This window comes from Myxocyprinus asiaticus, chromosome 42, assembly GCF_019703515.2.
Source record: "Myxocyprinus asiaticus isolate MX2 ecotype Aquarium Trade chromosome 42, UBuf_Myxa_2, whole genome shotgun sequence".
NCBI classification, from domain to species: Eukaryota; Metazoa; Chordata; class Actinopteri; order Cypriniformes; family Catostomidae; genus Myxocyprinus; species Myxocyprinus asiaticus.
The window spans coordinates 3,857,337-3,872,297 of NC_059385.1; the positions used below are offsets into that span (position 1 = coordinate 3,857,337).

The 14,961-nt window shown below is 40.4% G+C and overlaps 1 protein-coding gene across 6 annotated transcripts in view; it reads right to left on the reverse strand.

The window, feature by feature from the left end:
- LOC127432571 (cAMP-specific 3',5'-cyclic phosphodiesterase 4D) overlaps positions 1 to 14,961 on the reverse strand; it is a 255,863-nt gene that overhangs the window by 84,711 nt on the left and 156,191 nt on the right. The window contains exon 1 of one of the 6 annotated variants that reach the window (XM_051683819.1): positions 7,360 to 7,515. The exons of the other annotated variants lie outside the window; for them this stretch is intronic. Within the exon in view, the coding sequence (XP_051539779.1) occupies positions 7,360 to 7,445 (86 nt within the window). The 5' untranslated portion in view covers positions 7,446 to 7,515. Of the gene's footprint in view, positions 1 to 7,359; positions 7,516 to 14,961 lie in introns of those variants that run through there. 6 annotated transcript variants of the gene reach the window in all.

Here is a 14,961-nt window from a genome sequence, read left to right on the forward strand (position 1 = left end):
GGTGGACAAAGAAATGATAAAACTGAACTCATTCTTTATTGGTGGGAATTTTTATAATTTTGGAGAGGTTGGGTGAAAAATTGCATGAATATGTGGGTGTTTCTTCAACTTCGGGCACTTTTAGCACTGTGGATTTTAAGAAAGTAATCTATACCATTTCTCACACTATCACTAACTTATTTAAATTTGTCTACTGAACAGTGTCCAATTTATTTATTTATTTTTTTTTTATGTCATTGAAAGCACATTCCAGCAGATCTCAAATTCTGTATTGTGTTTAATAGAATTTTGTGCTGGAAATGACACTAATGAAAATTACATGTAATTTGTTTTTTTTTTAAATAAAATGGCCGACTCCTTTGTCTTGCTAAGACTAATTTCATAGCTAACATTTTTGTATCCTAAAATACATAATTTAATACTATTTTCAGACTTTTTGCATAATTTGCCAAATTTTCAGCTTGTTTGGAAATGACATCCAATAAATATATTCTGCTCACAAATGATATTTACTTAAATTTTCTTTTGTTTTCTTTAAACATCACTTGTGTCATATTTCATCACACACATGCTCTTCACTGACACTTTTGTCATCTACACTAACTTATATATATATATATATATATATATATATATATATATATATATATATAAAGGGAAAATAAAAACTTTACTAGGAATGAAGCCACAACTGTGAGACAGTCGTAATTTTTGGAAAATTAATAAATAATTTTCACACAATAAATATTGAAATGGTTTATGTTTCTTTCACTCTTTGTTTAGTTTATAATAGTTTAATATTGAACATCTAGGTCTAAAAGTTTTAATGAGACCTTCATATTACAAAAAGAAAAAAGTTTAAATCTGTTAGACTGAATACAAAAATAAACAAAAACACACACATACAGTATACGTATAAAATAATTAGTAAAAAAAAACGTCTTGGTTACTATTGTAACCTTTGAGACGTTGTGTCGATGTAGTGACACTAGGGGTCGAACTTTGGAGCCCCAAATACCTCTGATATTTGAGAAAAGGCCAATGAGAATTGGCGGGTGGAATTTGCATGCCACTCCCCTGGACATACGGGTATACGGCTTGCAACCACTCATTCAGGTTTGTGCTGAGGAGCCGAGACAGAGTCCCGGCCATTTCAGCGGGTAGTTCAGTGTTGTGGCAGGAGGGACACAACGTCTCGTTCCCTCCATCAGGGAACGGAGATTACAACAGTAACCAAGACGTTACCTATCTGTCACTAACTCGACGTTGTGTCAATGTAGTGACACTAGGGGTCCCTATACAAAACGGCACAACCAGCTGAACTGTGTTACGTGGAACGGCGGTGGAGGTGCAGGTAGGCTGCCACGTGCCAAGTAACAAGTGCACACAGCCCCATCGTAACCTACCTGACGCCCCACATAAGTCACATAGTCCCTCGTACCCAAGGGGGGGACAAGACTTACTTACAATGGGAATAGGCCGCACCAGCTTTTTTGAACTTTTCAAAAAAATAAATGGGGAAAAATTGAAAAATTCACTTAGCTGGGACCAAGATACATTCGCGCCAGGGAAGGTGTTCTTTTTCCCCCATGGAGAAAAGACACCGCGGACACCACATCCTGTCCGAAGGGGAGGTTAACATGTGGAGAATACATCACATGGACTTACCAACCGGGAAGTACCACATATGGAAAGGAGTTCCTGCGGTCGGTCCTACCTGGAAAGGAGGAGCTCTACACTGGTGGCAGAGCAGAACTCTGCCCAAGAAAAGACACAGGTTTACCATCAGGGAAACCATACTGTGAAAAATAGCTCATTTGGGGTTACCGACAGGGAACCACCACATATGGAGCACCTATCCCAAGTACAAGGGCTGACCTGACAGGGCATACTTCACAAGTACTGGGCCTGGCATCGAATTCCTCCGCCGAATTTGCCTGCCGCAGGGTGCTGGGGGAAGAAAGACATCCAACTCACGTGGACAAAAAAAGCGCATGTTATTCCCTCAGGGAGGGGAAAGGCACTGTGTGCAAGTGGTACACCTGGCCAGCTGTCCGCATACTTATCTGTTCATACCTGATAACACATGGGACGAAACTGGCTCAACCCGAAGATTGTAAAATCCCGCAAAGGTATTGGGTGTCGCCCAGCCCGCTGCTCTACAGATGTCTGCTGGAGAGGCACCATTCGCCAGAGCCCAGGAGGATGCCACACTCCCAGTGAGTGTGCTTGTACTCCCAGGGGGTATGGCGCACCCTGGCCTGGTATGCCAAAGCAATGGCATCCACAATCCAATAGGCAATCCTCAGTTGGAAGACAGCCTTCTCCTTCCGCTGTCCCCCAAAACAGACAAAGAGCTGCTCAGAGTATCTAAATCTCTCTGTGTGGTCCAAGTAAATATGCAAGGCGCGTACTGGACACAGCAACGACAAGGCTGGGTCTGCCTCTTCCCGGGGCAGCACTTGCAAGTTCACCATTTGATCCTTAAAAGGGGTAGTGGGAACTTTGGGCACATAGCCCGGCCGGGGTCTCAGGATCACGTGATTGAATGCCGGACCGAACTCTAGGCATGTATCGCTGACAGAGAATGCCTGCAGGTCCCCAACCCTCTTGATGTAAGTGAGCACAGTCAGGAGGCCGACTTCAATGAGAGGGCTTCAAGCTTGACTGACTCCAGGGGCATATGGCCCCTCAAACGGTAACCGCTGCTGAGGACGCCATATGCCCCAGGAGCCTCTGAATTTGTTTCAGTGGGACCGCTGTTCTTCCCCTGAATGACTTCAGGCAATTCAGCACCGACAGAGCGTACTCGCTCTTGAGGCACGCTGTCATAGTGACTGTGTCCAACTCCGTCCCGGGAAAAGAGATGCTCTGCACCGGGGCGAGCTTGCTCTTTTCCCAGTTGACCCAAAGCCCCAAAAGGCTGAGGTGTCTGAGCACCAGGTCCCTGTGCTCACACCACAAATCTCGAGAGTGAGCAAGAATCAGCCAATCGTCAAGATAATTGAGGATGCGGACACCCACTTCCCTTAGCAGGGCAAGGGCTGCCTCTGCGACTTTCGAAAAGATGCGAGGTGACAGGGACAGACCGAAGGGGAGGACCTTGTACTGGTATGCCTGACTCCTGAGGCAGAATCAAGACATGAAAGTACGCGTCCTTCAGGTCTACTGCCGTGAAACAATCTTGACGCCGGACGCATAACAGAATGCGCCTCTGTGTCAGCATTTAGAACGGGAGCTTGTGCAGGTCCCCATTCAAAGCTCGCAGGTCTAAGATTGGCTGCAACCTGCCGCCTTTCTTCGGTACGATGGAGTTGGGGCTTTAGAACCCCTTCTTCATCCCGGCTGGAGAGACAGGCTCTGATTTCCACATGCAGAACAGTGGTGTCCTTGCCTACTAGTGAAGCAGAACGGACGCCACTGAACCTGGGCGGGCACCTAGGGAACTGAATCGCTTAGCCGAGTCGGATCGTCCTGAGCCAGTACGACAGGTTGGAGATGGCTAGCCACGCCTCCAGACTCCATGCAAGGGAACCAAGGGGACAACCACCATTGACATACCTGCAGATGGGGCCTCGCAACAGGGCGGAGCAAGAGCTGCCACGTCGAGAGGCCTCGCGTCCCAAACTCGTGGCTGTGCTGAGAGAAATGTTAGAGCACTCACTCCGCGTACCCACCATAGGACCAGTCTGCGACGGGAGAGGAGGCTGGGTGTCCTTGTGGCGCATCGCATACACCTAGTCGTGGGTATTTGTGTGTGTCGCAGCTGGATGCGCGAAGGTAGGGGACTCACGTCCACAGCGCCCCTGCTGCGAATGTCGGTGTACGGCTGTCGTGACAATGAGGATACCACTCTTTTTTCTGAAAATGAAAGTGCCGGTGCCCCTTGGGCATGCGGCAACCAAAGATTCTCCTCCCGGCCCTCCACCGGGGAACGGAGTGCTCCATGTACCACCTCCTGGTTGACAGAGGGTCTCCACACCTCCGGGTCGCCAGTCTCAGGGATGCTTCAAACCCTCCTGGGGTTCTTGGCGCCAGACCGAGGGATGGGGGGCATCAACTTCCTGCGGGAGGAAGCCTCCCGTCAATGCCTGTAGGTGGCAGAGGAATCATGCCGGGGCAGGATGCTGGATTGCCTCTGTCTGCTTCTTGACTGTTGAGAACTGCTGGGCAAAGTCCTCGGCAGTGTCGCTGAACAGGTCATATTGAGAGATGGGGGCCTCGTCGGCGTCGCTCATCTCTGCAAGGCTGAGCCACCGGTGGTACTCCTGGACAAACATAGTGGACATCGCCTGCCCGAGAGCCCACGCCGTGACTTTTGTCACTCACAGGGCGAAGTTGGTTGCCGAGCGCAGCTCCTGCATCAATCCCGGGTCAGGACTACCATCGTGCAGCTCTTTCAGAGCCTTGGCCTGCTGGGCCTACAGGATGGCCATGGAATGCAAGGCGGAGGCGGCTTGTCCAGCAGCACTGTACATCTTGGCCGTCAAGGGCGAAGTGAACTTATAGGCCCTGGACGGGAGCCTAGGACGATTCCGCCAGGTGGTGGCGTTTTGCGGGCACAGGTGCACCGCAATCGCCTGCTCCACCCGAGGAACCTCCTTGTACCCCCTGGCCACCCCGCCATCAAGGGTAGTGAGAGCGGAAGAACCCAAGAAACGGGACTGGGCAGTAAAAGGTGCCCACCACGACATTGTGAGGTCCTCATGCACCTCCGGGAAGAAACGAACTGGGGCAGAGCGGAGTTCTGAGCCCAGGAGCCAATCATCCAGCCGTGAATGCTCAGGGCGGGGTGGAGGGTTCCACTCTAGCCCAACGCCCGCAACGGCCCGGGCAAGCATGTCCATCAGTGCCGCGTCAGCCTCTGACTGGGCGCGCTCTCCGATGCTGTTATCGATACCTCATCCTCATCACGAGCCCCGAATGAGACATTAAGCCCTCTCTAAGGCGAGCCACCTGACTCATCCATGAACTCGACTGGTGTAAACGAGCGTGCTGGGGAATGAGAGGTCCGTGGGGATTCACCCGGCGGAAATGCTCCCATTAATGCCCCCAAATCGCCCCCAGCACTAACCGCCATGGCCTTGTGCATGTAAGCAGAAGGACCAGGACGGGGAGTGACTGGAGTGGCTTTCTCTCTATGAAAAAAAGAAAGCTGCGATTGCAACGTTGTTCTAGCAGTGAGAACATGAGCCACCCACGAATGCTGTCTCAGTGTGTCTACTGCTGATACATGTGAGACAGTGATCGTGGCCATCAAAGGATGAAAGACACCGACCGCAACCAGGAACTGCACGTAGAAGGAAAGGCATCTTTAAAAAGACACTCTCCACCAGTGCTTACTCTTTTAGAGAAAATATACTCTTTTATTTCTCTCAAGTGTGGCTGCTTAAGCACCCAGGGGCATTCTCTGCACTTATCTGTGCGAGAAAGGGAGAACCCTCTGTAATGCACCATATATCCAATGGCCATTTTTACACTTTCGCTTTCAGAGGTGAATGGAATGCTAGTGGATTTCTCTACACTGCTTGGCTCCAAAGAACAAATCTGAATGAGTGGTTGCAAGCCATCTCCTTTTATACCCGTATGTCCGGGGAAGTGGCATGCAAATTCCACTCGCCAATTCTCATTGGCCTTTTCTCAAATATCAGAGGTGTTTGGGGCTCCCAAGTTCGACCCCTAGTGTCACTACATCAACACAACGTCGAGTGAGCTACAGATAGGGAACTATAAATATACAAAAAAATTATACAACAATTTTTGAAAAAATAAATACATAAATATTAAGTAAATAAATAAAGTAAATGGTAATTAAGCATTCACTGAATTGCAACTTGACCTTAAGCTATGCATCAGTTTAAATATACACTATATTTCTTTTGTAAAACGAATAGTTCTGATCCTGGATGCTGATTGGTTACTACATTCTAGTCTCGCCAAAAAACAATAAAATGACAGCTATGATGTGTACATTAGTTACAGTGTATATCACTGCAGAGCACCCACAGGCCAACTACAAACATTAATTTACACGTCAGGTACTATATCTTCAAGTGGAAGGATGGTGTTAATTAATAGTTTAATTGAAGAAAAAAAATGTCCTTATTGTTTTCATTATGTAGTAACCGTTTGCATGTTGTACTTAACCTTTAGCCATGACTACAGTACATTCACAATATAGCATGGCCTTGTGCACCTTATTGTTTAAGGCTTGGGAACTATGGCTCTATTGTATATGAAAGTACGGTGTTTTAAATGCAAAGGGACATCCATTGTTGTCTCAACAACTATGATGGTGCAACAGTTGAGGTTTCCTTGTGAAGGAAACTGAAAAAAACCCTGCATTAGGCCAACTTATCAGCAAACTGGGTCGAAATAAGTTTGCTCTTTCAAAACCAATATAACACAATTACCCACATCCTTCTATCATCTGCAGCCTGTCAAATCTCATGAGACAGTATGATTAAGTGAAACTAAATTGCTGTAACAACAAACGCTAAAATGTGCACCAAGTCTTTGCACAAAATTAGCATATGACATTATGACGACAAATGTTACGCATACAAAACTTCATTGACAAAATGGTACAAATGTTTTTTTTAGTAAATGTAAACATAATACATTTATTTTTCCATGTACGTAACTGAACCTATACGTTTACATGATGTAATTTGCTTGTAAAATAACCTTGAGCCTTGGAAAGCTGCTATAATAAACATATTATTATTATTATTATTATTATTATTATAAACTTATAATAGCTTCTTTGTTTATATATATATATATATATATATATATATATATATATATATATATATATATATATACATACACACAAATTATACAGTTTACATATACTGTATTGTTTGTATTAATAAATGCATCATCCTTTTTAATTAAAAAACAAATAAAAATAAAATACATTTAGTACGAAGGGATGGACTGAATGGTGATCAGTAGGGTTTATGTTTGTACACATAATCAATATAGATTCTCACTGTTTACTTATAAGTCCACTGCATTATGATATTCACATCTGTGCAACTAGCGACACATTATGCCAAGTAGCATTTCGTGCATATTAATATGGGAAATATACATAGAGAAAACCTTATCTACCACTGGTCTCACATAAATAAGCCACAGTAGGCTTAGAAAGGCAGCAATCTCCACCTGTCACTACAAAGTACACATGACAGCAAACTATAAACCACCCACAACTTCCGTCAACTTACCACCGAAAAAACATGTTCAAGTTTAGCATAATAAACTTGGTGTGAAATCTCACTGTGTCAGCTAAAATCATCTCATTTCATCTCCAATATTGAAGACAAGAGTTGCACTGAGCATTTGCAGTACCTGTAGGATTTGAGGAGGCGTTTTCGTTTCATTCCCCTGCTAAGCCCTTCACTCGAGGCAATGAAGTTGTCCCTGTGTAAATCCATGGGCTTCGGGAATCTATGTCATCCAAGTTGAAGCCTCGTCTTTTGATGTCAAGAGCTTCCTGGACTCAATCGGGGTTTCACAATCCCCACCCCTTCTGCACGAAGTTACAGACAAGACGTCTGCGTTTGGCCTCTGTTAACCCCAGCTCCGCCCCTCCTGGTAATCTCATTAGCACTTAGGGACATAGAGTCCAGCCCAGGCTACTCGTACCTTTGGCTGGGTATTGATACATATTTCCCCATTCAATTCGATTCCGATTCAAAAGCTCTTGATTCGATTCCGATTTCGATTCAATATCGATTCATATGGGTTTATTTCAGTTATAATGTCCCTTTTGCTTACATATAGAAGAAATTATCTTCCAGCTAATGCTGTTAATAATACAGGGGACCTTTTAACTACATACATTAGGAGAATATTAATTTTACTAATTATATTTTATTACTTTTTCATCATTTTGGTCACATTTTGGCTTTTTAAAAATGAACAAATAAATGTATTCAATCATTTCATATATTATTTTTGTTACATATTTATTGTTAAATTGCATAATTTGTTCTATTTACAAGTATTTACATTGATTTGTTGAACACGTGCTAAAACCTGTACTGTATTTCTGTAAACAGTGCCTTTAAATTAGCGCATGTTAACTAGAGAGGACTCAAATGGATTTACCTCATCAGTGTGTTGCATGATTAGAATTAAATGTTTTTTTGTAGTTGTTTTTGACCAGTAACTGACTGTAAAGAACAGAAAGGGTATTAAGAGACAGTATTCAATGACGAATTGCGTGGATCTTGTCGATGGACACACATTACACGGAACAACTTTTACTCTCAACATGCTGTGAAGGGATCTCGCTGCTGAACACTTCACGACTAAACTACACAATTACTGGTGAGTGAAATGTAAACATTTACCAGCCAGTTGCCATATATATTCACTTCAGTCGCATAGCATGAAATTTGGTTGCAAATGCAAGTGATTTCCTCTCACAGTAGTAGAGGGTTGCACATTGAGTGAAAGATCGATCTTGGAATTTAATAATTGTTATAGAGATCATTCAAATGAAGATCGCGATGCATCGGAAAAACAATATTTTTACCCACCCCTACTCGTACCTCTTGCTTTCCCTTGATTTCTCAAAGTATTGTGTTTTAATTCCTTTTGCATGATGATGTAAACAGCTGAGACCCCACAGTTGACGACATCCAAAGTGGTCTCACCACATGTACATGCTTACACACCACAAACCTCAAAAATGTAGAGTCTAAACATTGCTATACAGAAAGGCTTATAAAGGTATATAAGATTAACCAGTCAAACTAGAACCAAAGGGCCCAGTGTGGTAAAAAGGCAACCGATTCAACTATTTGTGCATCTCACAAGTTTTCTCAAGTCTCTCGCTGTCTCTGTGGCAAAATTTAGTGGCTTGGGTTGAAAGCCTCACGTAAATTGTCAGCCCTTAAGTTGCACCTTGTGGGAGGAAGGGAACTGAAGCCAAACTAAAACAAATACTGTACATTTTAAATGACTGCAAAATATCTTTTTTTCTGTTGTAGCCATGAATGAGTAATTGGCTTTACATTAGTTGACTATAAAAGATTTTTTTTTTACAAATAAAAAATAAAACTTATTCATAATAATTCTCAGTTTCCCTGTAATAGATCAGTCTTCACTTGGTCATTCATGTGCTGCATTAAAGTCCTCCTGAGTAGTTGGTAGTTACGAGGTCGGAAGTCACAAATAATATGTGATGTGCGGTTAAGTGGTTTTAGTCTGAAAGGATGGACACGTCATGCAATTTCGCAATTATTTTTTGTTCTCTTTTTCACTTACTGACAACGATAGGAAGCTTTTTTAACACCAACACTGCAAACAATAATTTTCTTATTAAGTATTTTATCCTATTTTCCACAAAATTTTGGGTAAAAGTCGTGGCATGGAGAAAATCCAGTTTCCTACTGGTAATTATAACTTTGTGGTCTCATTCATGTACGCTTGACTTATAAATACAATCATTATGACATTACTTAAACTCACCAATGTGCTCAGAAGTCATAATTACGATAATTCCGACTCCACTTGCTGCATAATGAAAGTTAATTGTGTTGATGCCAGAAAAGAGGACCCATCGGAAGTGGCGAAAGCTCTTTGTGTTTATTCTCTGTAAGCCTATCAAGTCATCAGCAGGTTCAGCGCCTGCATGAAGTTTAATCATAGATAAGTAATGCATTAAATGAGAGCACTACAATAACACGTAACCCTCCTCAGGTGTGCAGAAAACTGCAGAAAGTTTGCAGAAAGTGCAATTTAGATGACACTCGTGCTCATAAAGTGTTGACAAGACAGTGAGTATGGCTGAATGCAACCTAAGGGAAGCTTTGCAGTGCCGTTTGCAGTGTTTCGGCGTCTGATATAACGTGCTGATGTGGCAAATACTCGCACTCTTAAGCTGCTTTGTGCCTAACATAAGAGAGCAATCAGATTATGTCTGACATTTACAAAGTTTCTCACAAACACTTGGCATAAAGTCTGTTCCCTTCAGGCTTCCTGTGAACAACTCTGCTCAAAGTATGCAATGAAAGGTAAATTAAAAAAAAGAAAGACTTTAAGGAAACAATTACATACATTTCAAAAGAGATTTAATATTAAACATACTAATTTGTGAGGACATGAAAAAAAAGTACATTTTTATAATTTGCTTGCTTGTACAACATTCTCTGTTGTTATGGTAGGGTGTTGTGGGTGGTTGCAAGGGCATTTCTATGCGTTTGCTAAGGTGTTCAGAGTGGGTTTTGGTGCATTGCTTGGGTGTTTTGGGTGGCTGCTAGGGCATTGTTTAGTGGTTCAAGTCTCTGTTATCTTCTATATGGTCCCCTTTATGTCCCTCCTTTAATGTATGTCTGCAGGGCTGTTCAGATTGAATGAACACTCTTTGAACGCAGGTGTTTCCAGACATGCTTAAAAAAAAAAAGAAATTAAAAAGACATTCTTTTTTACCTGACATGGCGTCTAGAAAGCGTGGCACTTTTGCACAAGACACTGAAAAATTTGCTGGATGTGGCCCAATGGTCAAAGACGTCCATTTAGCGAATCTTCACATACAAAAACATGGAAATCAAAAACGTTTTCGGTGTAAGGGATTTTTTTTGGTTGTTTTATCATCCACCAGGACAAAAAAATCTTAAGATCGCTAAACATCTTAAGATGACTAAGAAAAGTACAACCCTTAGAGGACAGGAAGTGGATTTGTTTTTTTCTGAAATAGTTTTGTGTTCCCTTTTGCACTCCCTTATATTACCTTTGTCCATCCCTTACAAAAATGAACTAATGTTTTAGAACATTATTGAATCGCGGTATTTGTAGTAAAACCATAGTAACCACAAAATTTACCATTGTTTTACTACAGTTACCATATCTTAACCATGATATTTGTAGTGAAATCATAGTAATAATACAGGTAAACTAAAACTTTGCAGGTTCACTAGTTAACCTGCAGCAACCATGTAAAAAAATTAATAAAATAAAAATAAAAACAGAATTGGAGTAAGAACCATTAACCATGGTGTAACTTGTAAAAAGATGATTTTGATTACAATATCCCTTTTTTAAAAAAACTATTATAATAAAACCTCCCTCCCTTTGTCCTTTAAGCGGCTCTGTAGAAATGTAATAGCACACCTCTCTCTCCACAAAAAGCCACAGGATTTGCATCATTCACGTCTGTAGCACTAAACAGTGCGGAACAAGTGAAGTGCCAAAATGTAATACTCAGGTTTAGTGGTTTGTTTAAATCCTTAACCCAAAATATGAGCAATAGTAATGGTGATGCTTAGCTAAGCTAACACTACTGATAAGACAAGTGTTGGCATATAGTAAGAGTACAGAACTATACAATTAATGTATAAGAATTTGATGTGATCAGATCCTTAACCGTAAGTATGAAATAATAGTGATGCTTAGACCACTAATAATAATGTGATTCATAAAAGCAGATTTTTTTCCTTACAGGTGAATTAGAGTGATTATTAGAATCTCTTATCTCTCAGATCTACTGAGTCCATTTAAGTGAAGGTGATTAAGTGATGAGATAAGCCTATTTCTAGCCTGAGCTTTGCTTTCCCATATTGATGCCTATCTACACACAGAAGACAAATGCAGAATAAGAAATACAAAAATAAATGTTTACCCCATTTTTAACAAAGAGTTCAGATATGTAAACCAACACAAAACAGACAGCTAAAAAAAATAAAATAACAAATGTTACCATCTTCTCCTGACTTTAATATCGATGGGTTTGTTGGTGGCAAACGGTGAGCCACAGGTAGACATGCAGCAAGGTTTTGCCAACAGCTCCAAAGTCAGGAGCTCGGTGTGAGCAGGTAAACTCATCCTGGACATCAACACATCTCTTTCCCTGTCCTCTCTTTATGAACACAGCAAAGGGCAATGTGACACTGAGCATTCATAGTCATATTCCCGCACCTCGATGAACCTTTGGAGGTGACGCTGGCCAGCACATTGTACCCACATCTGCACTGGGAACAGCTTTAACGCCATTTGGTATTGTAAACTATCCCTTTAATGTGCTATTGTCCAAGAGACCTGCCAGTTTTATCACTTATAGTCATTTTCTAACAATAACATTTTGTCAAATCATAAATTGGCATAATATTTGTCATTAGTTACCCTGGTCTTTATCTGCATTTCAATCCAGTATTTTAATATATTGTGTGCATGTTGAAGGAAACAGTGGGTGAATTCATTGCGTAGATTTATAAGCGTGTGTTCAGTGCTGGTGATAAAAACAGAGCAGCAGATGTTTGTGGGAATCATAAAGCCTCTTCCTCTGACTATTAATTTCTCTACAAAGCAGAAAACGATGACTAATTCATTTAACCAGCAGGGGAAAATAATAGTGCTTCATTGATCCCATCTGCTCTAAAGGATTTTGAGGATGAAAATTATGATTCAGTTAGTGGTGGGCTGCTATTGGGCCGTCACTGGTCAGGTAACTGGGCAGAACACTGGATCACTGCATACACAATAGAGTACTACATGAAATCATATTTAAAAAAATAATACAATAATGAAGATTGAAACATTCTGTGCAGGGACACCTGATTCACAAGCATAGCTGAAAAAAGGTAAAGTAAAAATATTATAGGTACAAATAAGTACATTTATTTGTACAAATAAGTTAATTATATTGCAAATAAAAAATCCAATAATGTATTATTAATTGCATAACAATAACAACCTATTATTATTATTATTATTAACATTAATATCATTACTAATGGTGTCATTATTATTCGATATTTTATAACATTTTAAACAATAATTTAAATAAATGTAATATAATTAAATAGAATATTTGGCCTCAAGATAAAAAGTGTATTATTATGCAAATAAAAATTATTATTTATTATTAAATTATGTATTAAATAAAAACAATATCCTAATTAAATTAATCAATGTATTAAAGAATAATAGTAAATGTGTGTACTCAAAAGTAATAAAATAAAATTCAAGCAATGTATTATTATTTTTATATTGTATATGATAACCTATGATGATTATTATGTATTAAATAAAACAATATCTTAATTAAATTAATGAATGGATTAATAAATCCTAAAAATTCATGTGCTCACTCAAGTAAAAAATTAAAAAAAAATAATACAATTAAATTAAATCTGGAGACCCCCGTAAGATTATTTGCTAAAACCTAAAACATGCGATCTCGGCCCATCCAGCAGTGTTTGCATGCATCGGCACAGAAAGCAGGTTAGCATTATGTAGATCAAGTGACACAGTGATACATCACTTTGTAAACAGCTATTCTAAACTCCGGCTGCTAATCTTTGCATTTTTCATCAGTACTGTAACCATGGTACCAAAAGGGTGGACAAATCTGCTACAGGTGTAGTCGTGTTGTTGTTTATATCATGGAAACGAGCCGACAAAATTGTTACTGTATCGTGCGTGATAGGGTCACCCTGCTAGCTGCCTGAACCAATCACATCACAGAAGTGAATCAGTACACAAAGACAGAATTGCCCTCTGATTAGTTTCAAATCATCCTTATAAACTGTAGTTAAGCCAACCCTAACTAAATGAAAAGAGTCTAGGTTGTTAGTAAAGTTTCCTGTTTACCTTTAGAAACCACCAGAGGACAGTACTCTCATATCTGTTCCACAAAGCAACTCTTTTTAAATAACTTGGATAAAATTAGGTTTGAACAACACAATCTAAATCTAAACTCATTCCCATTTAAAGAATGTGGTTTTGCACATCCCTAGCTTCTGTCATCTATAATCTAATGATCTACCTGACATTATATCATTTTTATCATTATATGATGTGCAACAATAATGTTTCTCTAAAACAATACTATTTAACAAACCTAATGGATTTTCTAAATAAATATTCTCATTTAATTCACACATTTGTGCACGGAAACAAAATATGTTTTCATGTGCGGTCCACATGCTTCAGATAAAAACAATGTAATGACACTTTGTTTTGGAAAACAGAACTGACTACATCAGTAACTCAAATTGTCCTTACAGATGCTTACCTGAAGATGGACAGAGCATTTCTGGAGAAAATAAAGGGATGAAAACAAATGAGGACTGGAGAAGCAACAAGCCTCATGTGAAACCTTCTCCTGCCAAGTGACTCTATTGATTGGTCAAATTCAATGTCTACAGGGGAGACCCAGAGACACACAATCACATCTCCTGCCATCCCTCATTTAGACCTCGCTTTTCAAGGATCCACTCCACCACCTGTGCCCCAGTGCATTGCCATGCCGCCTACTCTCCTCCACCTGTCCCATTTGATGACTCAACCTCTGCCTTACAATTGGAAATGTATTTCCATGAAAACTAATGGGGAAGTGGGTTATTAACAAAGAAAGACCACTATTTTACTATCTTACATAAATAGCCATAAAAAATACCTTTGTGCAATATTATTGGATAAGCTTTTTAGAGGCATAAATTCCATCAATAATTGGTCCTAACTAGAAATGTATTAAATACAAATCAAACCCAAAACAATCTGCTAAAAATGTTAATTAATTATTTTTTTTTTTCAGCGCATAAACCTGCATCTTATTCACTTACCACCCACAATCTACTATAACCAGGCGCAATCAGTGCTGAAACTGCACAGCGTTTTTAGTGTTTAAGTCTTTCTGTGTAAATACGCCTACTTTTTATGTAAATGAGGCTCATTATTGATTGTGCTTCATTAAAGAAAAACATGCATGGTGCAATTTACATAAATAAATTGTATTTAAAAGAGATGAGTTTGTGTAAATTGTCTATCGACCATATCAGCAATAATTCATCAAATAGTGTCAAATGATGAAGAAGCGCATCAAATAAAGGAAGAGCATTATAACCTGGCATATATACAGATGCGCAGTGTAGTCAAGCTCACTTTCTGCATGTTAAAGAGATGATTCATGTGTCTGGATCTCAACTGTGGAGTTATGCTCTC